The sequence below is a fragment of the Colius striatus genome, chromosome 26, assembly GCF_028858725.1.
Source record: "Colius striatus isolate bColStr4 chromosome 26, bColStr4.1.hap1, whole genome shotgun sequence".
NCBI classification, from domain to species: Eukaryota; Metazoa; Chordata; class Aves; order Coliiformes; family Coliidae; genus Colius; species Colius striatus.
In genome coordinates, this window is record NC_084784.1 from 1,544,471 (window position 1) to 1,570,079 (window position 25,609).

The following is a 25,609-nucleotide window of genomic DNA, read 5'->3' on the forward strand; positions in this document are numbered from 1 at the left end:
CACTGAGGGGCTGCAGCGTGGCCAGAGCCGGGCACAGAGCTGGGGAAGGGGCTGGAGCACAAGGGGCTGGGGAGGGGCTGAGGGAATGGGGGTGTTGAGGCTGGAGAAGAGGCTGAGGGGAGACAGGAGCCCTCTCTGACACTCCCTGCCAGGAGGCTGCAGGGAGCTGGGGTCAGTCTCTGCTCCTGAGTGGCAGGACAAGAGGAAAGGGGCTGGAGCTGCCCCAGGGGAGGTTGAGGCTGGAGCTGAGGCAGAACTGTTTCCCTGAGAGGGGTGTCACCCCTGTGCCAGGCTGCCCAGGGAGCTGGGGCAGTGCCCAGCCCTGGAGGGACCCCAAAGCCGTGGGGTGAGGTGCTGAGGGGTCAGTGCTGGGCTGGGCTGGTTCTAGTCAGGGTGTTTCTTTGCTACTTGCTCCATTTCCTGTCCACAACCAGCCTCCTTTGCAATGAGAGGTGTCAGATTCTGTGACCATTTCCACCTCACCCCATAGCTACACTCTGCAGCAACACACCCCAAATAACAGAGTCTCAGGGGCTGGAAGGGAGCTGGGAAGCTCATCCAGTGCAGCCCCCTGCCAGAGCAGCAGCACCCAGAGCAGGGCACACAGGGACTCATCCAGCTGGGGTTGGGATGTCTCCAGAGCAGGAGCCTCCACAGCCCATCTGGGCAGCCCCTGCCAGGAGTTTCTCCTCCTGTGCCAGTGCAACCAGAGAATCACACAGGGATGGGGGTGGGAAGGAACCTCCAGAGCTCCTCCAGCCCCCTCAAGCAGGTTCCTCATGCTCAGGGGGCACAGGAATGAGGCCAAGGTGGGGTTGGGATGTCTCCAGAGCAGGAGCCTCCACAGCCCATCTGGGCAGCCCCTGCCAGTGCTCCCTCACCTCAGCAGGGAACAAATTCTGCCTTGTGTGTCTCTGGAACCTCTGATGTTGCAGCTTGTGCCCGTTGCCCCTTGTCCCATCATTGGCCATCCCTGAGCACAGCCTGGCTCCAGCCTCCTGACACTTGTGAACATGACTGAGCTCAGCCCTCAGGCTCCTCTTCTCCAAGCTGCAGAGCCCCAGCTCCCTCAGCCTTTCAGCACCAGGCAGATGCTCCACTCCAGCATCTCTGTGCCCTGTGCTGAGCTCTCCCCAGCACATCACCAGACCCCAAACTGAGACCCTCCTCCAACCAGGCAGCTGTGGTAAAGCCACGAGGGGTGGGTTCCTGTTCCCCATGAGCCCTGAGGCCCAGCCCAGCCTCGGGGTGCAGGGGGGAGGGTGCCTGGTGCTCAGCGGATGCTTCGCCTCCGACTTCCTCCGTTGAGAAGCCCCAAACCGCAGGGTGTGAGCTGCAGCCATGGCCGAGGGACGCAGCGGGGGCGCCGGCCTCTTCGCCAAGCAGGTCCAGAAACGCTTCAGCAGGGCTCAGGAGAAGGTAAAACACGATGCCCAGACCCCACATCTTGTCTTGTCTTTTCCTGGCTAATGTTCCCCGCTCAGGAGCTGGGGAGTGGCTGCTCAGGGGGGTGTTGGGTGCTTCAGGATCAACCTCAGCGCTGCTCCGAGGCTTTGGGCTCCATGGCATCTCCCCAAAGTCCCTCAAGCTGCTCTGGCAGCCTGCAGGTTCTCTAAAAGTAGGATCTTTCCACCCAAAAGGCCTTTGGGGTGGTGCTGGTGACGATGGTGCCCGGTGGGCACAGCGTGGGGGGTCCCAGGACCACAGCTCAGCCCAGGACACAGGGGGAGAGCCCCAAAGCGAGTGGAAACAGGGCGAGTTCTGCTCCTTGGGGTGGGTCAGAGGAGACTCTTTCCTCTTCTCTCCCTACACCAGCAGGCAGTGACTCTCATTTTGGGGGCCATGAGAAGCTCTCCCCTCATCTCAGCCCCACACCCTCGTGGGTTTCCTTGGTGCTAAATTCAGCTCCCCCAAGGCTCTATCAGCCCTGGCCAGGGTCTGGCTGCTTCCTGGGGAGGATCAGACTCTTCCTGGATGCCCCAAAGCTCCCTCTCCTACGGCCATGGCCTCACCATGCTCCTGTTGTGGTGGATCTGGACAGTTTTTGGCCATAGATCATCCTCTTTGGCACAGTGTCCCCAGCAGCCAGGGCTTTGCCTGAGCCTGTGGTCATGGCTCTGGATGTTCTGGGGTGCACAGGGCTGCACTTACAGGGGTGTGTAGGGTGGGGTGATGGGTTAGCAGCCAGAAAAGACACTGTTTTCTTCTAAAGTGTAAAAGCACCAAGGGCTGTGCCCAAATGTTGCATTCCTCACCCAAATCCCTGCTCAGCATCAGACCCTCAGCATCCCCCACAAAGGGGCTTTTGCCAGGACAACCCCCCACCCTGCTGAGATCCCCCCTGGGCAGTGCTGGGCTGGGGCCCTTTGGCTCCTACAGCTCCATCTCTCTCCATCCCAGGTTTTGCAAAAACTGGGCAAAACAGTGGAAACCAAAGACGAGCAGTTCGAGCAGAGTGCCTACAACTTCCAGCTGCAGCAGGTCAGAGGGACACCCCTCCCTCAGCCCCCTGCCTCCTGGGGTCCCTCTGTCCCTGCCAGGTCCATGCACAGCCCTGACCTGGCCCCTCACCACGTTGTTTTGCAGAATGAAGGCAATAAACTCTATAAAGACCTCAAGGCTTTCCTCAGTGCAGTGAAAGGTACAGCTAAAGATACCCAAAGCCAGGGGCACCAGGGAGGAGCTGGGGTGGGGTTGGGCATCTCTGTGTTTGCTTCCCCAGAATGGTCATGGAATCACACAATGGTGGGGGATGGGAAGGGCCCTGCAGAGCTGCTCCAGCCCCAGCCCCTGCTCCAGCAGCTTCCCCTGGCTCAGGGGGCACAGGAACGTGTCCAGGGGGGGTTGGGAACCTCCTGAGAAGGAGCCTCCACACCCTCCCTGGGCAGCCTGGGCCAGGGCTACCTCAGCTCAGCACCAAAGGACTTGCTCCTCCTGGGCCAGGGGCACTTGCTGTGTCCCAGCCTGTGCCCATCACCCCTTGTCCTGCCACTGGCCACCCCAGCAAGGAAATGTCACCTCAGTCTCCTGACACCCTTTATCAGACTCACAGCATGGTGGGGGCTGGAAGGGACCTTTAGAGCTCATCCGGTGCAACCCCCTGCAGAAGCAGCTCCCACCTAGATCAGGTCACACAGGAACATGTCCAGGGGGATGCTGAAGAGCTCCAAGGAAGGAGCCTCCACACCCTCCCTGGGCAGCCTGGTACTTCTTAAGTATTAACAAGGTGCCCCTGAGCTCAGGCTTCTGTTCCCCAGGCTGAACAGCCCCAGGGCTGCAGCCTTTCCTCCTCACACACACGTTCCATCCCTCAGCATCTTGCTGGCCCTGCCCTGGCCTCTCTGCAGCACTTCCCTGTCTCTCTGCAGCTGGGGAGCCCAGCACTGGCCCCAGGACTCCAGCTGAGGCCTCCCCAGCTCTGGCAGAGCAGAGGGGCAGCACAACCTCCCTGGCCCTGCTGCCCACACTCTCTTCATGCCCCCCAGGCTGCCATTGGCTCCTTGCCCACCAGCCCACGTTGCTGCCCCACGTTCCCTTTGCTGCCCCCCAGCACTGCCAGGGCCCTGTCCCACAGCTGCTCTCCAGCAGGTCCCCCCCAGCCTGGGCTGGTGCTGGGCTGGTTCCTCCCCAGCTGCAGGACTCTGCCCTTGGTGCCCCTCAGCAGGTTCCTCTGTGCCCACCTCTCCAGCTGGTCGAGATCATTGTGATAAAGCATCAAAATGTGATAATTTGCATAAATCAAATGTGCTTGTTTATAAACAAGAAATGGCTACTGACAAATCCTCCTCTTGCCCCTCCCTGGCTGGGCCTCAGTGATGCACGAGAGCTCCCGGAAAGTGGCCGAAACGCTGCAGGAGATTTACAGCAGCGACTGGGACGGTCACGAGGAGCTGAAAGCCATCGCAGCTGTGAGCCCCTTTCCTGCCCTTCCTGGCCCCTTTCAGCACGGAGGGAGGGGTTGGTGAGCCAAGCTGGGGGGTCCCTGGGGATGCAGCCCTGGGAATCTGGGATTTCCACCCCCCCATCTCCACCTTCCCCACCCTGCAGAGCAACGACCTCCTGTGGGATGACTACGAGGCGAAGCTGTCCGACCAAGCCCTGAGGCTGATGGAGAACTACTTGGCTCAGTTTGGGGACTTTAAGGTACCCCCTGGGTGGGGTGTTGGGGGAGGCAGGGGTTGGGATTGGGGAGAGGGTCTGATCCTGCCTCACTTTGCCCCCCCCTCCCCAGGAGCGGATTGCCAAGCGAGGACGGAAGCTGGTGGACTACGACAGCGCCCGGCATCACCTGGAGGCTCTGCAAGGGGCCAAGAAGAAGGATGAGGCCAAAATCGCCAAGGTGGAGCCTCTGGTGGGAGTGGGAGCCATGTCTGGTGCAGCCCACCCCATGCCACAGCGGGTGGCAAAGCCACAATCCCCCCTCTTCCCTCCCCACAGGCTGAGGAAGAGTTTAATAAAGCCCAGACAGTGTTTGAAGACCTGAACAGGGACCTTCGGGAGGAGCTGCCGGTGCTGTATGGCAGGTAAGGGGGTGGCACAGGGGCTGGGGGGCATCAGAGGGGCTGGGGGCATCAGAGGGGCTGGAGGGCATCAGAGAGGCTGGAGGGCATCAGAGGGACTGAGGGGCATTCAAGGGGCTGGGGGACATCAGAGGAGCTGGGAGGCATCAGAGGGGCTGGAGGGCATTAGAGGGGCTGGGGGGCATCAGAGGGGCTGGAGGGCATCAGAGGGGCTGGGGGGCATCAGAGGGACTGGGGGGCCTCAGAGGGGCTGGGGGCATTCAAGGGGCTGGGGGGCATCAGAGGGGCTGGAGGGCATCAGAGGGGCTGGGGGGCATCAGAGGGACTGGGGGGCCTCAGAGGGGCTGGGGGCATTCAAGGGGCTGGGGGGCATCAGAGGGACTGGGGGCATTCAAGGGGCTGGAGGGCATCAGAGGGGCTGGGGGGCATCAGAGGGGCTGGGGGGCATCAGAGGGGCTAAGAGGGCATCAGAGGGGCTGGGGGGCATCAGAGGGACTGGGGGGGCATCAGAGGGACTGGGGGGGCATCAGAGGGGCTGAGGGGCATCAGAGGGGCATCAGAGGGGCTGAGGGGCATTCAAGGGGCTGGGGGACATCACAGGGGCTGAGGGGCATCAGAGGGACTGGGGGGCATCAGAGGGGCTGAGTGGCATTCAAGGGGCTGAGGGGCATCAGAGGGGCTGGGAGACACTGGAGGGACTGAGGGATACTGGAGGGACTGGGGGATACTGGAGGGACTGGGGGATACTGGAGACACTGAGGGATATTGTGGGGACTGAGGGACATTGTGGGGACTGGGAGGCACTGGAGGGACTGGGGGATACTGGAGGGACTGGGGTACATTGGAGAGACTGGGGGACATTGTGAGATCTGGGGGACATCAGATGTGGGGACTGGGGGACAAGGCAGGGACTGAGACACTGGAAGGACTGGGGGGGGACACTGGAGGGACTGGGGGACATTGCAGGGACTGGGGGTCATTGTGGGGTTTGGGAACATCCCAGGGACTGGGGGGACACTGGGGCCAGCACAGCCACACGGCCCCAGGGATGACAGTGCCCAGAGGCCAACGGGGCTTTGCAAGAGGGGGGAGGCAAAGGCAGCCCTGTCCTCACCCCTGGGGTCCCTCAAAAGAGCATCATCCGAGCATGAGGTCCCCAAAATCGAGTGGCTGAGCCCCAGGACGTGTGTGCTGGCGACTGGGGGCTGTTTCATCCCCATGGTGAGGAAGAAGAGGGTGGGTTTGGCCCCAGGACCACCGGCCACGGGCGGCTGTGGCAGGCAGGAGGCAGCAGCATCGCTGCGGTGAGGTGGCCCCGGGGACAAACATCCAGAGGCACTTTGTCCTCACTCTGAGGGTTTAAGGGCCACGAGGCCCCAGGGGGTGGGTGCTCAGCACCCTGAGCCCCACACAGGAGGGGTGGCACCCCCTGACCCGCCCCGTGTCCCTTGGCAGCCGCATCGCCTGCTACGTGACCATCTTCCAGAACATCTCCAACCTCCGTGATGTCTTCTACAAGGAGATGAGCAAGGTGAGGGAGGGGGGACAAGGCAGCAGCACAAAACACCTCTCCCTCCACCCCCTGCTGCCCCCCCAGCAGTCTCAGAGCCGTCCCTGGCTGCTGTGGCCACGTCAGTACCAGCCACTCGCTTCGAGTCCTTGCTGCTCTTCCTTGCTCAGAGCTGCTCGTGGTGCTGGGGAGACCTCTCTGATGCCTTTCTTCCCTTCCCCTTCCTCCTCCTCCTCCTCCTCACAGCTCAACAGAGACCTCTACGAGGTGATGAGCAAACTGGACAAGCAGCATTCCAGCAAAGTCTTCATTGTTAAAGGCATCTCCAGGTAAAGGAACAGGGATGGGGGGGGGATGGGGGTGGAGTTCAAGTGGCCCAATCCCCTCTCCCCAAAAGGCAGAGGGGTGATGCAGCTCCCAGTCCTAAAGCCCTGGTGTGGGTGAGCATCTCCCTGCAGCAGGTTGAGGGCACCATGGTGCAGATGGGGAGGCACCAGCTGCAAGAGGGTTGTTGCCACATGTCCCCAAGGATGGTACTTGTGGGAGGTGCTGGCAGGGGGGGCTTAAACCACCCTGTCTCACTGAACCCCAGAATCTCAAGGGCTGGAAGGGAGCTGGGAAGCTCAGCCAGTGCAGCCCCCTGCCAGAGCAGCAGCACCCAGAGCAGGGCACACAGGGACTCATCCAGCTGGAGTTGGGATGTCTCCAGAGCAGGAGCCTCCACAGCCCATCTGGGCAGCCCCTGCCAGGAGTTTCTCCTCCTGTGCCAGTGCAACCAGAGAATCACACAGTGATGGGGGTGGGAAGGAACCTCCAGAGCTCCTCCAGCCCCCTCAAGCAGGTTCCTCATGGTCAGGGGGCACAGGAATGAGGCCAAGGTGGGGCTGGGATGTCCCAGAGCAGGAGCCTCCACAGCCCATCTGGGCAGCCCCTGCCAGTGCTCCCTCACCTCAGCAGGGAACAAATCCTGCCTTGTGTGTCTCTGGAACCTCTGATGTTGCAGCTTGTGCCTGTTGCCCCTTGTCCCATCATTGGCCATCCCTGAGCACAGCCTGGCTCCAGCCTCCTGACACTTGTGAACATGACTGAGCTCAGCCCTCAGGCTCCTCTTCTCCAAGCTGCAGAGCCCCAGCTCCCTCAGCCTTTCAGCACCAGGCAGATGCTCCACTCCAGCATCTCTGTGCCCTGTGCTGAGCTCTCTCCAGCAGCTCCCTGTCCTTCTGCAGCTGAGGGGCCCAGAGCTGGACACAACATCCCAGATGTGGTCTCACCACCTCCTCTGTCTCCCCTTGCCCGCAGCAACCGGCGCTCGCTGGTCATCTCCTCGCCCGTGAGTCCCCCAGCCATGTTCCCTTGCCCAGGGAAGACACCAGACTGGCAGCCCATGGTGGAAGCAGAGGCCACAGTGGGGTCTCCTGGGGTGGGCAGTGGTGCCACCGACCCCATGTCCAACGGGGAGCTGGGCTCTGCCATCCCTGGCCCACCCCCGGCTTCACCCGCCAGCGGCGGCTCCCTGTCCGAGACGGCTTCGATCTGCAGCGAGGAGGCTCCAGAGCTCAGTCCCAGCCCTGAAGCCTCATCCCACGAGCAGGGGCCATCAGTGCTGGGCACTGACATCCCTGAGCTCAGCCAGTGCCCAGGTCTGGAGGCAGAGGGGGCTGCTGGGGGGGCACAGCCGGGTGCCACGGGCATCGCCGCCTCTCTGGCGTCGCTGATTCTATCCGAGGCCATTGCCCAGGTCGCTGGCACCTCTGCACCTGCAGCTGGGCTGGAGGCTACTGCAGGGGGCCTCCATCAGCCAGATGATGTGGCCACCAACAGTGATGCTGAGGAGTGGCCCAGGGACTCACCACCCCCAGCTCCAGGCGTCCCCTGCGATGGGCCTGGTGCTGAGCACAGTGACTCTGAGGAGAGTGTGGAGCTGATGGATGTGGAGCCCAAGGTGGCCAAAACTCAGGTGAGAAGGTTGTGGTGGTGGAAGGTGATGTGCTGGGGGATGGGGTTGTGTGTGGGGGCCCTCTGATGCTTCTTCAGAGACCCAGCTCATCCTGGGGGGCATCCAGGGGGGATGTGGGGCTGGGGAGGGGGGTCCATGGGATGAATCCAGCCCAGTGTGACTCTCCCCTGTGGGTAGATGGGACTGGATCCAGCCCCCAACGTGGTGTCAAGCAGCTGCTCCAGGGACAGTGGTTCCCCCTCCAGCTCCTCAACTGGGGTGAGTGCAGGGGTGTCATGGGGGGGGACCCTGACCCAACCCCCAGACAGACTCAGTCCCTTTTGGGTCCAGTTTAACTGAAGCACAAGGTCTCAGCTGGCTCAGCATCACCTGTGTGTCTCTCACAGGAGCAAAGCTGTCCCGGGACACTGGAGCAAGAGAGAAGCCAGAACTCCTCACCAGCAGCAACCCCCTCCCAGGACCCCTCTGAGACCCTCACCCCGCTGTGAGCAGCATCCAGCCATGGGCACTGTGGTGGCACCAGCACAGAACCTCAGCTCACCATGTCACAACCTGCTTCCCACCCCCCTACCCCATCTGAAATAAAAACAGAGGACACAAAAGGTGGTGAGAGGAGGGCAAGGGTGCCAGTGAGGGGCAAACCTCCATCCTGCAAAAGCCCATCCCCAGCTGGGCTGGGGAAGGGGTTGGGAGGGAGCAGAGACAGGGCTTGAAGGGGATGGGGGTCCACCCCCAGTGGCCAAAGGCAAGTGGAGGAGGAGTTTGTGGCCCTGTTGTGCTGCTGCCTCTGGCACCTTGCAGTGACTCAGGGAAAAGGTGTTGAGCTGGTTTCACCAGCTCCTGGAAAATGTGCAGCCATGCAAATAAAACCCAAAACAACCATCCCCCCCAATTTACCCCCCACCCCACACTGCAAAATCCACCCCCATCCCCTTCCCTATAGCAAAGCAAAACCCCGTTGCCAGTTGCCACCTTTGCATTGTTGGGACCCCAGTGATGGGCTTAACCCCAGCAAGGCAGGGGTTAACAGAGGAGGTATTTCTGGGGTGTTTCATAGTTGTTGCAGCCAAACTGGAAAGGTGAGGCAGGAAAAAGGCAACGCCTTGGTCTGGGTGAGCCCCGGGAGCTGCAGCACATGGTGCCAGCAGCCGCTGTCCCGGCACGGCGGGCACAGGTAGGAGCTGGTGAGGAGAGGGGGGATGTGGGGGTAGGGACACACACACACACACAGCTCCTGGGGTGGCTTCCCAAAAGGATTGGGAAGTTTGGAGGGGTGCAGCTGTATCAGGCACGTGGGTTTGCACAGGGAGCACGAGAGAGGCCGGAGAGAGGCTGGTCTGGGGGGAAAGCAGAAAGGTTGGCTCTGGGACGGGGGGTGTGGTGGGATTTGAGGGGAGGGAAGAGGCCCAGATCCTGCCCTGAAAGCAGGAAACCCACTGGGAAAGCTGAGTGAGGTGAAGGAGAGAGCAAAACACTGCTCTTGGGGTCCCATCCTGGAGTGTTGGAGGAGAAATGGGGGGCAGCAGGTTGGGGGGGGTCTGCTCATCCCATTCCCCATTCGGCAGCAATGGGATGGGGGTTGTGGGGCTGTGAAGGTGCTGCTGAGCATCCCTGAGGGCCAGCACTGCTCAGAGGGGCTGTCTGGGGAAGGTTTCACTGTGGGAAGGGCTCTTGGGCAATGTGGCTTGAGAGCAGGAGTGAGGGAGATGATGGGGTTGGGGGTTTTACAATCCTCCTGTCACACCAAAACCCCACTGAGGATGCAGCGGGTTGGGGGAGGGAATCACCCCCTCCCCTGGCCCTGGCACAGACACCACAGACACCCAGAGCTGCTGGATGCTGGCCCTGAGAGGTGATCCCAGCCCTGAGAGGTGATCCCAGTGCTGTGAGGTGATTCCAGCCCTGTGAGGTGATCCCAGCCCTGAGAGGTGATCCCAGTGCTGAGAGGTGATTCCAGCCCTGAGAGGTGATTCCAGCCCTGAGAGGTGATCCCAGTGCTGTGAGGTGATTCCAGCCCTGAGAGGTGATCCCAGCCCTGAGAGGTGATCCCAGTGCTGTGAGGTGATCCCAGCCCTGAGAGGTGATCCCAGTGCTGTGAGGTGATCCCAGCCCTGAGAGGTGATCCCAGCCCTGAGAGGTGATCCCAGTGCTGTGAGCTGATCCCAGCCCTGAGAGGTGATCCCAGTGCTGTGAGGTGATCCCGGTGCTGCAAACCCTCCCTCAGTTTCCCGTGCCATGGAACACGAGGCTCCTTCCAGTGGGGTTTGGTGAGTTCCTTCCCGTGATCCCCAGGCAGGAGCAGTGACTGACAGACACCCAGAGAGACAGGGGAGTGCTGCAGAGAGGCCAGGGCAGGGCCAGCAAGATGCTGAGGGATGGAACATGTGTGTGAGGAGGAAAGGCTGCAGCCCTGGGGCTGCTCAGCCTGGGGAACAGAAGCCTGAGCTCAGGGGCAACTCAGCAACACCTTTAAGCATCTCCCCAGCTGCAGAGGGACAGGGAACTGCTGCAGAGGCCAGGGCAGGGACACCAAGATGATCAGGGCACTGGAGCATCTTCCTTATTAGGAAAGGCTGCAGGACCTGGGGCTGTTCAGCCTGGGGAACAGAAGCCTGAGCTCAGGGGCACCTTGTTAATACTTAAGAAGTACCAGGCTGCCCAGGGAGGGTGTGGAGGCTCCTTCCTTGGAGCTCTTCAGCATCCCCCTGGACACGTTCCTGTGTGACCTGACCTAGGTGGGAGCTGCTTCTGCAGGGGGTTGCACCGGATGAGCTCTAAAGGTCCCTCCCAGCCCCCACCATGCTGTGAGTCTGATAAAGGGTGTCAGGAGACTGAGGTGACATTTCCTTGCTGGGGTGGCCAGTGGCAGGACAAGGGGTGATGGGCACAGACTGGGACACAGCAAGTGCCCCTGGCCCAGGAGGAGCAAGTCCTTTGGTGCTGAGCTGAGGGAGCCCTGGCCCAGGCTGCCCAGGGAGGGTGTGGAGGCTCCTTCTCAGGAGGTTCCCAACCCCCCCTGGACACGTTCCTGTGCCCCCTGAGCCAGGGGAAGCTGCTGGAGCAGGGGCTGGGGCTGCAGCAGCTCTGCAGGGCCCTTCCCACCCCACCATTCTGTCATCCCGTGTGATCCTGAGCAATTGCTGCCACTTTCCAAACCCCACCAGGGCAGGACTCAGCTCTGAGGCTCAGCCTCTCCCCATCCTCCTGAGCCCACATCCCCAGCTCCAGTGCTCAAATTTCACCTCTTTTGACATAAATGACTTCGATTTGCTCCTGACATCTAGTGGCACGTCCCTGCCGAGCCGCTGAGTCACTCGGAGGCCAGAGGCAGGGCAGAACAGCTCGTTTTTGGGGGGTGGGTCACAGTTGTCCATCCCCCTGGGGCAGACGGGTTCAACAGCCACCGGCGCGGCTGCAGTTGAAACCTCCCGGCTGCAGCATCGACCTCAGGACCCTGATTTGGGAGGGTTTCTGGGCAACTGGAAGCTCTCAAAGTTTGAGGGGGATTTGCAGCAGTGGCTGTTGGTTTTTTCCTCTCCCTCAGCCCGGTCGGATCCTCTCACAGCCCCTCAGCTCCGATCGGTGCCGTGTCACTGCCAGTGACCCCCACACGCTGCTCCTCGAGGCTCTGCCCTTTTGATCAACCTCTCTTCTTCTTCTGTGGCAGTTCTGAAGGAGCCCAGCCCTTCTCCTGGGAGGAGCCGATGCGATGGAAGGAGAGCAGCCCTCTCTGACTCCAGGTGGGTACCTCGGGACGGCTTTGCGGGGCTGTTCATGCTGTAAAATCCACAGCCAGCCCTTCCCCAGGGCCACCACGTGTCTTGGCTCAGAGCTGGGGTGGGCTCAGCCCTGCTGACCTTCTCCTCTCTCTTGGTTTGCTGAAGAAGAGCTGACAACCCCTTTCCTGAAGAAGGCTCACAACCCACCCCTCCATGAGGACGTCAACACCGTGATCATCGCAGGTAGGGGCTCACCTTGCCGGCTCCATCCCCTTTTTCACCAAGGAGCAGCTCAGAAGGGACCCCTTGAGGCTAAACCTTGCTCCTCTCCCCCTGCAGTGGTCATCACCTTGGTGTTCCTCACGCTGCTGACGGTCCTGGTGGTGATCATCATCTACCTGTACAGAAACAAAGGCAGCTACCTCACCTACGAGCAGCCAGCGGCCGAGGCCGACGTCTCGCTGCACATGGAGGATGCTCCATCCAAAGAGAAAGAGGAGTATTTCTTCTAAGCCACTCTGAGGCACTCCCAAACTCCCAGGAGCTGGGGGATCTCACAAGCTGCTTCCTTCCCCCTTCCCCCTCCACTTAATTTATTAAGCAAACCATGGAAGGAAAGTTACTGAGGTGAGGGCTGGGAGCAGCACAGGCCTGCACCCACCCCATCGGCCCCCCTCAGTGCTAATACAGACCTTATCTCACCAAACAATCGACTTCTGCTGATGATGATTTCGGGGTGGGGGAATTAGCATGGCTAGTTTGGAAGGCTGATGGATCATGTGTGTGACAGACAGGCCCATTGTGGCCTCCGAACCCAGGGAAGCTCGGCCGGGCCCTGCGAGCTGCTGGGCCGCAGAGGGCTCAGGGACATGGGGTGTGGGGCAGGTTTGCTTCATCCAGCACCAACGTGAAGGCTCTGGGAGGCTGAGCCTTTGCTTTTGCTACACACAAAGATGGGACAAGGCAGCCCTTCCCTACTCCCTTCAGAGAACCATGGGAAGGGTTGGGGTGGAAAAGCCCCTGAAGCTGCTGCAGGCCCAGCCCTGCCCTCACCCTGCCCAGCCCAGCACTGACCCCTCAGCACGTCACCCCACGCCTTTGGGGTCCCTCCAGGGCTGGGCACTGCCCCAGCTCCCTGGGCAGCCTGGCACAGGGCTGACACCCCTCTCAGGGAAACAGTTCTGCCTCAGCTCCAGCCTCAACCTCCCCTGGGGCAGCTCCAGCCCCTTTCCTCTTGTGCTGCCCCTCAGGAGCAGAGACTGACCCCAGCTCCCTGCAGCCTCCTGGCAGGGATTTCACCACCAAAATCACACTTTTTCCCTCAAAATTCCATGAAATCCCAACTTTTCCCCTCAGATGACCACCAAAACCGCATCTTCTCCCTCTAAACCTCACTTTTTTTCCTGTCAGAAGTACACCACAACCCCCCTTTTTCCCTCCAACCCACCCAAACCCCCCAAGTTTTCCCTCAAAACCCCACCAAACCCCAACTTTTCCCTCAGAAGTTCCCTAAAACCCCCTTTTTGCCTCAAAACTCTGCCAAACCTCCACATTTTGCCTCAGAAGTCCAACAAAACCCCACTTTCTCCCTCAAAGCTTCACAAAAACCCAACTTTTCCCTCAGAAGTTCCCTAAAATCCCCTTTTTCCCTCAAAACTCTGCCAAACCTCCACATTTTCCCTCAGAAGTCCAACAAAACCCCACTTTCTCCCTCAAAGCTTCACAAAAACTCAACTTTTCCCCTCAGAAGTTCACCAAAACACCCTTTTTCCCCTCAAAACTGCCCCAAACCTCACTTTTTCCCCTCACAAGTTCACTCCAAACCCCCTTTCTCCTTCCAAACCCCCCAAACTCCCCCTTTTTCCCTCCAAACTCCACCCCAACCCCACTTTCTCCCTCAGAACTCCCCCAAAACTCACCTTTCCCCCTCACAAGTTCCCCAAAACCCCACTTTTCCCCTCAAATCCACGTCCCAGGGGCTGTGGCCACGCTGCAGCCCCTCAGTGTCCCTGTGGCAGTGAGTGAGGGGCCCAGCACTGACACAGCCCTGGAGCTGCAGCCTCCCCAGGGCCCAGCACAGGGGACAATCCCTGCCCTGCTCCTGCTGCCACCCCACTGCTGAGCCCAGCCAGGCTGCCCTTGGCCTTCTTGCCCCCCTGGGCACGCTGCTGGCTGCTGTCCAGCCCCTGGCACCAAACCCCAGGCCCTTTCCCTCCCGTGTCCCTGTGGCACTGAGGGGCCAACACTGAACACAGCACTCAAGGTGTGACCTCAGCAGTGTCAAACACTCTCAAGGCACTTCCTCCTTTCCATCACCACATCTCCACCCCCCAAAAAACACAAGAAACCCACAGGAGGAAGCTCAGCAGCAAAGGGGAAGCAAGCGAAGGACTCCTCAGGCTCCCTCGGGCAGAGCCAAAGGGGTTTATTGGAGCTTTAATGCAGAGTTGCCACTTGGTTCAAATTTTCAAAATAGTCTTTATTCTACTTTTTTAGTATAAAAAAAATCCACAAGTTAAGTGCAGCACAGTGTGTACAGAGAGAGACAATGCTGAACCTCATAACAGTCAGTCAGATGGTGAAACACAACACGGACAAGACACAGATCAAACTGAAACCTCCAGATAAAATAGATCTCAATCTCTTTTTTTCTATTTTTTTGTGTTTTTTCTTCATAAAACAAAACCAAGGAAACAAACCAAAATAAAACACAACCCAAAACATTGAGGATTCCCTGAAATATTCTTCTTCACTCTAATATGACTTCATTTAACCCAAGTCATTCCTAAAACCAACCAAGCTGATTTGGGTGCTGATTGACACCTGGGATAGATGGTAACCAGCCTCTCAGTTTGAACAAGCCTGAAGGAGTTTCTTCTTGGTGTCAAGACACCAGGTTTGAGTTTAAAAGCAACGAAAGAACCCAAAAAACAACCCCCAAAAAGAGAAGTTTTGTTTATTAAGCAGCGTCCTAAAAAAGCCTCGTTAGCGTTGGATGAAATGTTCAAACAGGAGTTGCATTGTGTTTCTGGCACCAAAGCATGGCTTTGATTAGATCTAATGTGCAAAGAAATCCAAGATTACTTGGAGTGTATCAAATAAAACCCAAAACAAACCCAACCAAAGCCACCCCCCCCTATGAGAGACACCAGCTGCACAGCTTCTGGAGAGAAACGACGGGCCCAGCGCTTCCAGGGATCCACTCTGGAGTGAGGTCAGAGAGAAAGAAGTGCCCAGCTGCCCTCCCCTGCTCTCCTGGGAGGTTGAGGATGGCTCTTCCATCCAGCAGCATGCCCAGGGCACCCCCTGTGCCATCCCCAGGGCAGGGGAGTGCTGGCGGCTGCGGGTCTGGCGGAGGGGAGGTTGGAGCGGAGTCGCTCCCTCACGCTCCCCACAGGAGCGATGGCCCTGCACTACAGTCCTACCCTGCCAAAGGAGAGGCAGAGCTGCTGAGCTCTTGCTCATTTGGGGAATGAATCCCCCTCCCTTCCTTGTTTGAACAGAGGTTTCTTCTCACAGTTTCTCATCTCACATCAAGCGCCTGCAGGGCCGGGCACCGGAGCAGGAAGACACCTCACTGCTTGTGTGTCTGATCTGCAGCTTCAGGTTAATATGGACTAAAGCAGTTACAGCGTGAGAAGTGCTGACAGTATGTGATGTCTTTCCTTACAGAAATGGAGTTTCCCACCCCCCCTACCCCCATCCCTCCCCCTCTTCCCCTTCCTCCTTCACCAGATAGTGTAGCCACCGTCTGAGCCTCCCAAGAAGAAGTTGCCCTTCCGTTGCGTCACCAAGACGTTGGCTCCCTGCATCAGGGCCAGCTGGGCAGCGTTGGGGGGGCAACCAGGAGGAGGGGGCTGCAAGACAAGAGAAAGGAGAGGCAGGAGGATTAGCTGAAAGGCACAGAAACCTCCCAGATAGTGTCCCTGTCGCTTGGCTGCCGAGCAAAGAGGGAGCGACAGAGTCCCAGAGCTGATGGGAAACACTCCGGCTCCTCCTTGCCCTGCCCTGTCCTCTGGGAACCCACAGCCCATAGGGCTGACCTTGGCTTTTTGCCCACACAGAGGAGCCTGTGAGCTGTGGGACAAGATCAGCACGTGGCCATGAGCCATGGATGGGAGGGCTAGGAAGCAGGAACCTCCCACAGCTCCATGGAAAGAGGCCAAGTCCTCGTTTGGGGCCAGGGAAAGTCAGGTGGCTCAGCAGCCTTCCCTCTTCCCAGAGCAAATGACACCACAGCCCCAGGCTGAATCAATGGCCACAGGATAGTTTGGTCACTGAGCCATTTCAGTTGGAAAAGACCTTTAAGATGATCGAGTCCAACCTCACACTGCCAAACCCATCACTAAACCAAGGGCCGTGCTTTCATCAGCCAGAACCACCTGCAAGCCTCCAGGCCTGCAGAGCCACAGGCTGGCCAGAGAAAACACGACAAGCAGGAGCTGATTCTTCTCCCAGATGATGGCTCAGGTAAGAAAGGTGCTTTTCTTAGTAAACAAACATCATCTTCTCCCTCACTCCCAGGTGCAAACCTCTCACAAGTGGAAGGGGGTTGAGGACACGTTGGTACTTACAGGGATGCTGGCTGTTCCACCAGCCCCAAACCTTGCTCCAGCATCAAAGCCACCTTCAACGAGGACTGTGGAGCCTGGAGGATAAACAGGTCCCACTGGGTAATAAGCCATGGGGACAGAGGAGCTGATGGGACCCACAGCCACGGACTGAGCCATGGGCAGGAAGACGGAAGCGCCCGGATACGCCGTGGACATGGTGGGGACGGTGGCAGCACCCAGAGGCACGAAGCTGGGACGGTACAGCTGGGGAAAGAGAGAGCCAGGAGGAGTTGAGAGACTTGTTACCCATAGAATCTCAGAATCCCAGCCTGGTTTGCATAGGGAGAGATCTTCAAGCTCATCTGGGTTCCACCCAGGGACGTATTTCACCAGCCCAGGTTGTTCCCAGCCTCATCCAACCTGTCCTTGGACTCTTCCACACACGTTCTCTGCATAAGCTGTGCCAGCACCTCACCACCCTCACAGGGAAGAACTTCTCCCTCTTATCTCAGCTAACTCACAGAGTCTCAAGGGCTGGAAGGGAGCTGGGAAGCTCATCCAGTGCAGCCCCCTGCCAGAGCAGCAGCACCCAGAGCAGGGCACACAGGGACTCATCCAGCTGGGGTTGGGATGTCTCCAGAGGAGACTCCACAGCCCTAAATCCACTCTCTTTCAGTTTGAAGCCATCACCCCTTGCCCTGTCACTCTATGCTCTTGTACAAAGTCCCTTTCTGACTCTCTGGTCAGTCCCTTCAGGGACTGGAATTATTCCCCACACCCACCCCAGCACCAGCCCTGACAGACTTTCACCCTTCCCTCCACCTTTACACTGGAGAATGGTCAAAGGCCATGTTTTTGCCACTGTCTCCCCTCACCTGCAAGAATCTGACTGACAGAGATTCCTGTAGGTGTGTTTCCCAGTCACACAGGAGACCTGAACCCATCACCTGAACTCAAGGGCAAGTTTTGGAACACTTGGCACTTTGAGTGGATGATTCAGACCTCATAAACCCAGGCACTGACCTCTGAACGAGCTTCCAGGCAAACAGAGACACACTGCAGCCATAAATGTAGCCAGGGATTATGGCTTGAGGGGTTTTTCCCCTTTGGGAGGGGCCCCAGAAGACAGGAAAAGCTTGAGAGAAGTGTTTACCTCAGAGTAAGCAGGAGGTGCGTCCGTGTAGGGGGGAGGCTGAGGAAGGGGCAGCGTCTGTGGGTACACGGCTGGGTTGGCAGGGGACTGCACGGGGTAGGGCGGCTGTGGGGGATACTGGCCTGCAGAGGAGAGGAGAAATCAGCCCCAGGAAGGAATCAAGGAAGAGCCAGACAGGAATAGAGCCCTGAGGCAGGGATAGAGCCCCCTGACAGGGACAGAGCCCCCCAGGCAGAGTCACAGCCCCCAGGCAGGGTCAGAGCCCCCAGGAGGGGACAGAGCTCCCAGGAGGGGACAGAGCCCCCAGGAGGGGACAGAGCTCCCAGGCAGAGTCAGAGCCCCCAGGCAGGGACAGAGCATCCAGGAGGGGACAGAACTCTGAGGCAGGGTCAGAGCCCCCTGACAGGGACAGAGCCCCCCAGGCAGAGTCAGAGCCCCTAGGCAGGGACAGAGCCCCCAGGAGGGGACAGAGCCCCCAGGAGGGGACAGAGCCCCCTGACAGGGACAGAGCTCCTAGAAAGGGACAGAGCTCCCAGAAAGGGACAGAGCCCCCAGGAAGGTTCAGAACCCCCCTGACAGGGTCAGAGCCCCCCAGGCAGGGTCAGAGCCCCCCAGGCAGGGTCAGAGCTCAGCCCAACCAGACACTGACCCTGCAGTTCTGTTTTTGTCTTAGAAAGCCCCGTTTCCTATTTACCCAGAAGCAGAAGGGAGTGCTCAGCTCCTGGGAGGCTGGTGCACAACTAACCCATGTTAGGGTCACTGTCAGGGTGATCCCACCCTCCCCCACCACCCCCCTGGCCCAGCCAAGCTTTGGTGACAACAAAGTCCAGGGTGCAAATGGGCTTTGGTGGAACTGGGAGAGCAGGAAAGGGAAATAATAACAAACCCAGAGCTACAACCCCTTAAACTAAAACCAAAACAACCCAGAGCTGCTACCCAGCATCATCCCTCCCCGGGGCCCTGCCTGGGTTTGGGGGGGAAAGAGAAGGGGAGGTGGCTTTGGGGTGTTTCCCAATGGCCTCCCAGCCCTGATGATGCAGCTGAGGGGGTTTAAGCAGCTCCAAACCCAGCCCCTTCCCCCAGAACTGGGACATGGTGTGGGGGTCCCCCCTCAGCCCCCACCCCCCTGCCAGGAAGGAGCCTGTTGGGCCATGGCAGCCCCCACCAAACCCTCACCCCAAACCTGTCGGGGGGGTCCCAGCCCCTTCTGCTGCCCCTGGTGATGTCCCAGGAGAGGGGGTCCCTCTGACCCAGCTGGGGGGTGTCCCCGCCATAGCAAAGTGGTGTCACCCACTCCAACAACCCCCCCTCAGTGTCACCCTGGGGCACCCCCCAGCTGCCTCCCCCCAAGCAGTGGGGTGTCCCTTATGTCACCCGAAGGTGTCCCCCCCTCCCTGGGGCAGCAGCTCTCCCATGTCCCCCCCCCCCGGGCCCCCATTACATCACCCCAGGGGGGTCTCCCCCTCTATTACGTGGTCTGGGGGGGTCTCCCACACCCTGCCATAAAACGGGGTCCCTTGTGACGTCATCTGGGGATTCCCCCCCCTGTCCCCAGTGGCGTCATGTGTGGGGGTCTCCCTCGCTCCATCTCCCCCCAACACCTCCCGGGTGTCACCCAGCGGATCCTCTGTGTCAGCCAGGGGACGGGATGGGATGGATGGGATGGGATGGATGGGATGGGGGGGATGGGGGGGATGGGATGGGGGGGATGGCGGGGATGGGGGGGATGGGATGGGGTGGGATGGGATGGAATGGGGGGGATGGGGGGGATGGGATGGGGGGGATGGCGGGGATGGGGGGGATGGGATGGGATGGGGTGGGGTGGGATGGGATGGGATGGGATGGGATGGAATGGGGTGGGATGGGGTGGGATGGGGTGGGATGGGGTGGGATGGGGTGGGATGGGATGGAATGGGATGGAATGGGGTGGGATGGGGTGGGACGGGATGGGACGGGATGGGACGGGGGGGATGGGATGGGGGAGATGGGGGAGATGGGGTGGGGGGTTGGGATGGGATGGGGTGGGATGGGATGGGACGGGACGGGGGAGATGGGATGGGATGGGGGGGATGGGATGGGATGGGATGGGATGGGGGGTACGGGATGGGATGGGGGGGACGGGACGGGATGGGATGCGGGTCTCTGAGGTGGGGTCTCCCCCATCTCCACTCGCCTTCCCCGCACGCCACGGAGACCCCCGTTACGTCACGCGCGGGTCTCCCCCTCCGGCGATCACCTCTACGTCACCGCGCCGGGGGCTGTGCGCGGATCCCCCCGCGGGCGCCGGCACTCACGGGGTTAACCCGCTGCCCAGGGCGCCCCCTGCGCCCGCCCCCTCCCCTCAGCGCCGCGCTCCCATTGGCCGCCCGGCTCCCGCGCGACCCCCGGCCCGCGCTGGCGGCGCCGCCCTTAAAGGAGGCCGCGACCCGAGGCCGCGCGGCCCGCGCTGGGGGTCGGCGAGCAGCGGGAGGGGAAGGCGGCGGCGGCGGCGGCCCGGGAGCGCCGGTACGTGCCTTTGCCGTTCATGGCGGCGGGGCGGTGCGGCGCTGGCTCCGGCGGCGGCCGCTGTGCCCGCGCTTCCCGCTCGCTGTGACCGCGGCGCTGAGGGGCGGGCGGGGGGAGCCGCGCGCAGGCGCGTGCCCGGCCTCACGGCGCGGGGGCGGCGGCGCGCGCTCTTAAAGGGGCCGCGCCGCGGGACGGGGGGGGGGGGCGTGTCAGGGAGACCCCGAAAGGGGGTGGCCGAGGTCGGTGAGGGGGGGTGGTCGTGGAGTCGGTTCCAGGCGGGAGGGGGTCTGGTTAAAGCCCGGGGGGAGCTCGAGGTGAGCCCCGGGGTGTGGGGGGGGGGTCAGTCCGACGGGTTTGGGGAGAGGGGAGGCCCCGAACAGGCCCAAGAGCTCCGGGGGTGCACATAGGTAAGGGATAGGGGGAGCCCCAGGAGTGAATGGGGTCCCTCTGCAGGGCTTGGGGAGGGGGAGCTCTGGGGGTGCACATAGGCAGGGGGAAGTGGGAGCCCCACGGCTGAGGGGGGTCTCTCTGCAGGGCTTGGGGAGCCCCAGGGCAGTTCTGGGGGTGCACATAGCTAAGGGATAGTGGGAGCCTCCAGGGGTGAGAGGGGTCCCTCTGCAGGGCTTGGGGAGGGGGCAGTTCTGGGGGTGCACATAGGTAACGGATAGGGGGAGCCCCAGGGGTGAGGGAGGTCCCTCTGCAGGGCTTGGGGAGCCCCAGGGCAGTTTTGGGGGTGCACATAGGCAAGGGATAGTGGGAGCCCCAGGGCTGACGGGGGTCCCTCTGCAGGGTTTGGGGAGGGAGAGCTCTGGGGGTGCACATAGGCAGGGGGAAGTGGGAGCCCCAGGGCTGAGGGGGGTCTCTCTGCAGGGCTTGGGGAGGGGGCAGTTCTGGGGGTGCACATAGGTAGGGGAAAGTGGGAGCCCCAGGGGTGAATGGGGTCTCTTGCAGGGCTTGGGGAAGGGGCAGTTCTGGGGGTGCACATAGGTAGGGGATAGGGGGAGCCCCAGGGCTGAGGGGGGTCCATATGCAGGGCTTGGGGAGGGGGCAGTTCTGGGGGTGCACATAGGTAGGGGATAGTGGGAGCTGCAGGGCTGAGGGGGCTCTCTCTGCAGGACTTGGGGAGCCCCAGGGCAGTTTTGGGGGTGCACATAGGTAGGGCACAGTGGGAGCCCCAGGAGTGAATGGGGTCCCTCTGCAGGGCTTGGGGATAGTGGGAGCCCCAGGTCTGAGGGGGTCCCTCTGCAGGGCTTGGGGAGGGGGAGCTCTGGGGGTGCACATAGGTAGGGGATAGTGGGAGCCCCCAGGGGTGAATGGGGTCCCTCTGCAGGGCTTGGGGAGGGGGAGCTCTGGGGGTGCACATAGGTAAGGGATAGTGGGAGCCCCAGGGCTGAGGGAGGTCCATATGCAGGGCTTGAGGAGGGGGCAGTTCTGGGGGTGCACATAGGTGGGGCATAGTGGGAGCCCCAGGGCTGAGGGAGGTCCATCTGCAGGGCTTGGGGAGCCCCAGGGCAGTTCTGGGGGTGCACATAGGCAGGGGATGTTGGGAGCCCCAGAGGTGAGGGGGGTCCCTCTGCAGGGCTTGGGGAGCCCCAGGGCAGTTTTCGGGGTGCACATAGGTGGGCTATCATGGGAGCCCCAGGGCTGAGGGGGGTCCCTCTGCAGGGCTTGGGGAGGGGGCAGTTCTGGGGGTGCACATAGGTGGGGCATAGTGGGAGCCCCAGGGCTGAGGGAGGTCTCTCTGAAGGGCTTGGGGAGCCCCAGGGCAGTTTTGGGGGTGCACATAGGTAAGGGATAGTGGGAGCCCCAGGACTGAGGGGGTCCATATGCAGGGCTTGGGGAGCCCCAGGGCAGTTCTGGGGGTGCACATAGGTGGGGCATAGTGGGAGCCCCAGGGCTGAGGGGGGTCCCTCTGCAGGGCTTAAGGAGGGGGCAGTTCTGGGGGTGCACATAGGTGGGGCATAGTGGGAGCCCCAGGGCTGAGGGGGGTCTCTCTGAAGGGCTTGGGGAGCCCCAGGGCAGTTTTGGGGGTGCACATAGGTAACGGATAGTGGGAGCCCCAGGGCTGAGGGAGGTCCATATGCAGGGCTTGAGGAGGGGGCAGTTCTGGGGGTGCACATAGGCAGGGGATAGTGGGAGCCCCCAGGGGTGAATGGGGTCCCTCTGCAGGGCTTGGGGAAGGGGAGCTCTGGGGGTGCACATAGGTAAGGGATAGTGGGAGCCCCAGGGCTGAGGGAGGTCCATATGCAGGGCTTGAGGAGGGGGCAGTTCTGGGGGTGCACATAGGTGGGGCATAGTGGGAGCCCCAGGGCTGAGGGAGGTCCATCTGCAGGGCTTGGGGAGCCCCAGGGCAGTTCTGGGGGTGCACATAGGCAGGGGATAGTGGGAGCCCCAGGGCTGGGGAGGGGAATGAGGGTCCCACGTGGAGCCTGGAGCCATGGCCAGAGGTGAGTGGGGTCCGTGGGGGGAAGAGGGTTCCCACACAGGTCTCAGCATTGAGGGGGGACCATGAGCAGGGTCTGGGGGAGGGGGGATGTTCCAGGTGCATAGGTGGGGTGGGGGTCACCCAGCATGGCCCAGAGGTGGAGTGAGGGGGCTCTGTCCTGGCAAGCAAGAGCTGTCCCAGAGTGTGGGGTGGTGCTGGGGGAACCCCCCCAAGGTCTGTCCCTGCTTCCCCCCAGCTGCACCCAGAAGGAAACCACCTCTGAGCTGGTGCATAACAGATCAATGCAAGTGGCTGCTGAGCTCCAAGTATTGTTAAGCTTAATGAAGCCTTGAGGGCTGTGTGAAGCATCAGCAGAGCTGCTCATTAGCACAGGCACTGTGCTGACAGTTGGTGGCTGCAGCCTGTGCTCTGGGTGATGTTGGTTCTTCTAATCCATGGCCTTGTGGTTATTGTTACAAGTCCCTCTTCAGGACCCTGTTTTCTGCTTCCCTGTGGCAGGGGAGCCCCTGGAGCCCCTCCTTTTGAGGGGGTAACATCCTGCTGGGGGACCTTTGGGCTTCAGTGTGCTCTCCCACACCTGGGGCATGTAAAGAACCTGTGGATGCAACATCAGTCTCCCCTTCTTGCCCCAAGTGTTGCCAAAACACTGCCAAGGAGCTGCAGATGTGCTCAGGCACGTGGGTTCCTCAGGCTCATTGTGCTTCCCTGAGAAGCTCAGGAGGTTTATGGACACAAACCACCTCCTTGGTTTGATTTGCAGCAGAGGGCAGCCCCAGGTTGTTAACACAGCAAAGCTGTTGTGTCAACAAAGCTCTGCTGGGGTTAAAGGAGGGGGATGTGGCTTCTCATGGTAACCTTTTAATGAGCCTGGGAGGAGTTCTGGGGCATGAACACTGTTAGAAAACTCAGCCTCAGGTGTCTCCTGCTGCAGGTGGATCCAGCAGCAGAAGGTGCAGTGGGAGCTGTGCAGGATCCCAGCTCTGAGGAAAGCCCTGTGTGAAGGAATCCTGGCACTGAAAGGACCACAATAAAGACACCCTCTTCACTTGTACAATTCCTCCTCTGGTTTCTTGGCTCCCTGGGTGTGATTTTCATAAACTTTTGGCCAGGACTCTCCTTTCCAAGCTCATTTTCAGGCATCTCAACACTATCATTGTTCTCTTAGCCCCTATTGAAGTGAACTTCTCATGAATAATGTACTGCTGCCTGATGAATATGCATCAGCTGGTGTGCCTGGGAGGGCAGCATCAATAATTCATGCCTAGAAAATGTTCTTCACCTTGCAACTGCACAGCAACCACAAATATAGATATATATTTACCCTTTAAAGTGGGAGAGGAGATGGCTGGAAACCTGCTCCCAGAACCATGGAGGGAGTGAAGTGTGAAGGGAAGCAAAGGGAAGAGCAGCTCCAGGAAGGGGAAGGTGATTTCTGAGGGCCTGAGCTCAGATGTCTTCACAAACCCAACTCCACAAAGCCCCAGAGCTCGCTGGAACAGCTCAGGGTTCAGTGTGTTCAGCTCCTGGCTGCAGGCCCTGGGTTATTCATGCAAATGTGCCTTTTCCCACTCTCCTGTTTGCATTGCACAGCAAAGCCCCTTGCAAAGGAAGAGTGGGAATGCTCTGTGAGGTGGGGAAGGTGAAGAGCAAGGGTTTCCATTCAGTAGAGCCAGGGCCCTCAGAAGGAACTGGCCTTCAAAGCCCTTGGGGTTGTTCTGTTTGTGTCTCTGTTGGGGATTGTCACTGCTCTGCCAGAGCTGGGGAGGCCTCAGCTGGAGTCCTGGGGCCAGTGCTGGGCTCCCCAGCTGCAGAGAGACAGGGAAGTGCTGCAGAGAGGCCAGGGCAGGGCCAGCAAGATGCTGAGGGCTGGAACATGTGTGTGAGGAGGAAAGGCTGCAGCCCTGGGGCTGTTCAGCCTGGGGAACAGAAGCCTGAGCTCAGGGGCCCTTCTCAGTGCTGCTCAGTCCCTAAAGGAGGATGGATGGGGCCAGGCTTTGTGCTGGGGTGGCCAGTGGCAGGACAAGGGATGCTCAGGGCACAAGGGGTGCAGGACAAGGAGCTCAGGGGCAGCTCAGCAACACTGACAAGTGTTTAAAAGGTGTTTGTCAAGAGGATGGGGCAGCACTTCACAGAATGTCAAGGGTTGGAAGGGAGCTGGGAAGCTCAGCCAGTGCAGCCCCCTGCCAGAGCAGCAGCACCCAGAGCAGGGCACACAGGGACTCATCCAGCTGGGGTTGGGATGTCTCCAGAGCAGGAGCCTCCACAGCCCATCTGGGCAGCCCCTGCCAGTGCTGCCTCACCTCAGCAGGGAACTAATTCTGCCTTGTGTGTCTCTGGAACCTCTGATGTTGCAGCTTGTGCCCGTTGCCCCTTGTCCCATCATTGGCCATCCCTGAGCACAGCCTGGCTCCAGCCTCCTGACACTTGTGAACATGACTGAGCTCAGCCCTCAGGCTCCTCTTCTCCAAGCTGCAGAGCCCCAGCTCCCTCAGCCTTTCAGCACCAGGCAGATGCTTCTTTTTGTTGTCTTGGGTGCCAGGACAAGGGGTGATGGGCACAGGCTGGGACACAGCAAGTGCCCCTGGCCCAGGAGGAGCAAGTCCTTTGGTGCTGAGCTGAGGGAGCCCTGGCCCAGGCTGCCCAGGGAGGGTGTGGAGGCTCCTTCTCAGGAGGTTCCCAACCCCCCCTGGACACGTTCCTGTGCCCCCTGAGCCAGGGGAAGCTGCTGGAGCAGTGGCTGGGGCTGGAGCAGCTCTGCAGGACCCTTCCCACCCCACCATTGTGTGATTCTCTCCTTTAAAGTCCTCTTAAGAGGCAAAAAGACCCAGAGAGTCCATATGGTGAGTCCAAATGACTCTGGTGAGTCCCCAGAATGGCAAAGTGGAGGCAGTTTTTGGGGGCCTGGCTGTGTGCCAGAGGCTTTTCCTTCCCACCCTGGGGGCTCCTGAGGGGCCAGGGGGGAAAGCACAGAGCAGCTAAAGGCTTGAGCTGCCCAGTGGGTGTTTGGATGAGCAGAGGGTCAGCACTGGTAGCCCTTGTTTGCAGAACATGGGGTTAGCTGCAGAGCTGGTGGGGGCTAATACCTGTTGTTTTGCTTCTTAAAGCAGCCAAAACAGAGCAGGAGCAGTAAAGCCAGAGGTGGACTCAGGAGTGGGTAAGGTGGTTGTGAACGTTGCATCAGAAGCAGGAGCTACTTTGAGGCAGAGAGCACCCCATAGGTGTAAGGCTCTAATTAATTACATAGAA

At 60.3% G+C, this 25,609-nt stretch overlaps 4 protein-coding genes across 9 annotated transcripts in view; 2 read left to right on the top strand and 2 right to left on the bottom strand.

The window, feature by feature from the left end:
• Positions 1-1,313: 1,313 nt before the first annotated feature.
• BIN2 (bridging integrator 2) lies at positions 1,314-8,475 on the top strand. Of its 2 annotated transcripts, XM_062015686.1 has the most exons (12): positions 1,314-1,419; positions 2,401-2,481; positions 2,587-2,641; positions 3,814-3,908; positions 4,048-4,143; positions 4,232-4,339; positions 4,438-4,523; positions 5,976-6,051; positions 6,277-6,359; positions 7,330-7,987; positions 8,165-8,245; positions 8,374-8,475. In XM_062015686.1, exons 1-12 carry the CDS (start codon positions 1,342-1,344, stop codon positions 8,473-8,475), a joined length of 1,599 nt encoding a protein of 532 aa, XP_061871670.1. In that variant the 5' UTR covers positions 1,314-1,341. The 2 variants fall into 2 exon arrangements, with proteins under 2 accessions (XP_061871670.1, XP_061871671.1); XM_062015687.1 differs by lacking the exons at positions 2,401-2,481; positions 2,587-2,641 and having other exon boundaries at positions 1,338-1,419.
• Positions 8,476-8,512: 37 nt separating this feature from the next.
• Positions 8,513-12,402, top strand: SMAGP (small cell adhesion glycoprotein). 5 transcript variants are annotated; one of them, XM_062015690.1, is made up of 4 exons: positions 8,513-8,590; positions 11,655-11,727; positions 11,872-11,949; positions 12,046-12,402. In XM_062015690.1, the coding sequence occupies exons 2-4, from the start codon at positions 11,697-11,699 to the stop codon at positions 12,216-12,218; spliced, it is 282 nt and encodes a 93-aa protein (XP_061871674.1). In that variant the 5' UTR covers positions 8,513-8,590; positions 11,655-11,696; the 3' UTR covers positions 12,219-12,402. The 5 variants fall into 5 exon arrangements, with proteins under 5 accessions (XP_061871674.1, XP_061871676.1, XP_061871673.1 ...); XM_062015692.1 differs by having other exon boundaries at positions 11,875-11,949; XM_062015689.1 differs by having other exon boundaries at positions 8,520-8,593.
• A 3,002-nt stretch (positions 12,403-15,404) lies between these two features.
• Positions 15,405-22,490, bottom strand: DAZAP2 (DAZ associated protein 2). Its single transcript, XM_062015304.1, has 5 exons — positions 22,484-22,490; positions 19,926-20,057; positions 17,413-17,534; positions 16,281-16,523; positions 15,405-15,563 (listed from the first exon to the last, which is right to left on the bottom strand). Exons 1-5 carry the CDS (start codon positions 22,488-22,490, stop codon positions 15,435-15,437), a joined length of 633 nt encoding a protein of 210 aa, XP_061871288.1. The 3' UTR covers positions 15,405-15,434.
• Positions 22,491-25,159: 2,669 nt separating this feature from the next.
• Positions 25,160-25,609, bottom strand: part of LETMD1 (LETM1 domain containing 1) — a 7,956-nt gene continuing 7,506 nt past the window's right edge. Inside the window, exon 8 of the mRNA XM_062015305.1 lies at positions 25,160-25,169. Within this exon, the coding sequence (XP_061871289.1) occupies positions 25,160-25,169 (10 nt within the window). The remainder of the gene's footprint in view (positions 25,170-25,609) is intronic.

Coding starts and splice junctions, on each gene's coding strand:
- BIN2 (XM_062015686.1), top strand. CDS start 1,342: ATGGCCGAGGGACGCAGCGGGGGCGCCGGCCTCTTCGCCAAGCAGGTC. Junction 4,340..4,437: donor ATGAGGCCAAAATCGCCAAG/GTGGAGCCTCTG, acceptor CCCTCCCCACAG/GCTGAGGAAGAGTTTAATAA. Junction 6,360..7,329: donor ATTGTTAAAGGCATCTCCAG/GTAAAGGAACAG, acceptor CCTTGCCCGCAG/CAACCGGCGCTCGCTGGTCA.
- SMAGP (XM_062015690.1), top strand. CDS start 11,697: ATGGAAGGAGAGCAGCCCTCTCTGACTCCAG. Junction 11,728..11,871: donor GCAGCCCTCTCTGACTCCAG/GTGGGTACCTCG, acceptor GGTTTGCTGAAG/AAGAGCTGACAACCCCTTTC. Junction 11,950..12,045: donor CAACACCGTGATCATCGCAG/GTAGGGGCTCAC, acceptor CTCCCCCTGCAG/TGGTCATCACCTTGGTGTTC.
- DAZAP2 (XM_062015304.1), bottom strand. Junction 17,535..19,925: donor CGCCGCCATGAACGGCAAAG/GCACGTACCGGC, acceptor TCTCCTCTGCAG/GCCAGTATCCCCCACAGCCG. Junction 15,564..16,280: donor GTGGAACAGCCAGCATCCCT/GTAAGTACCAAC, acceptor CTTGTCTTGCAG/CCCCCTCCTCCTGGTTGCCC.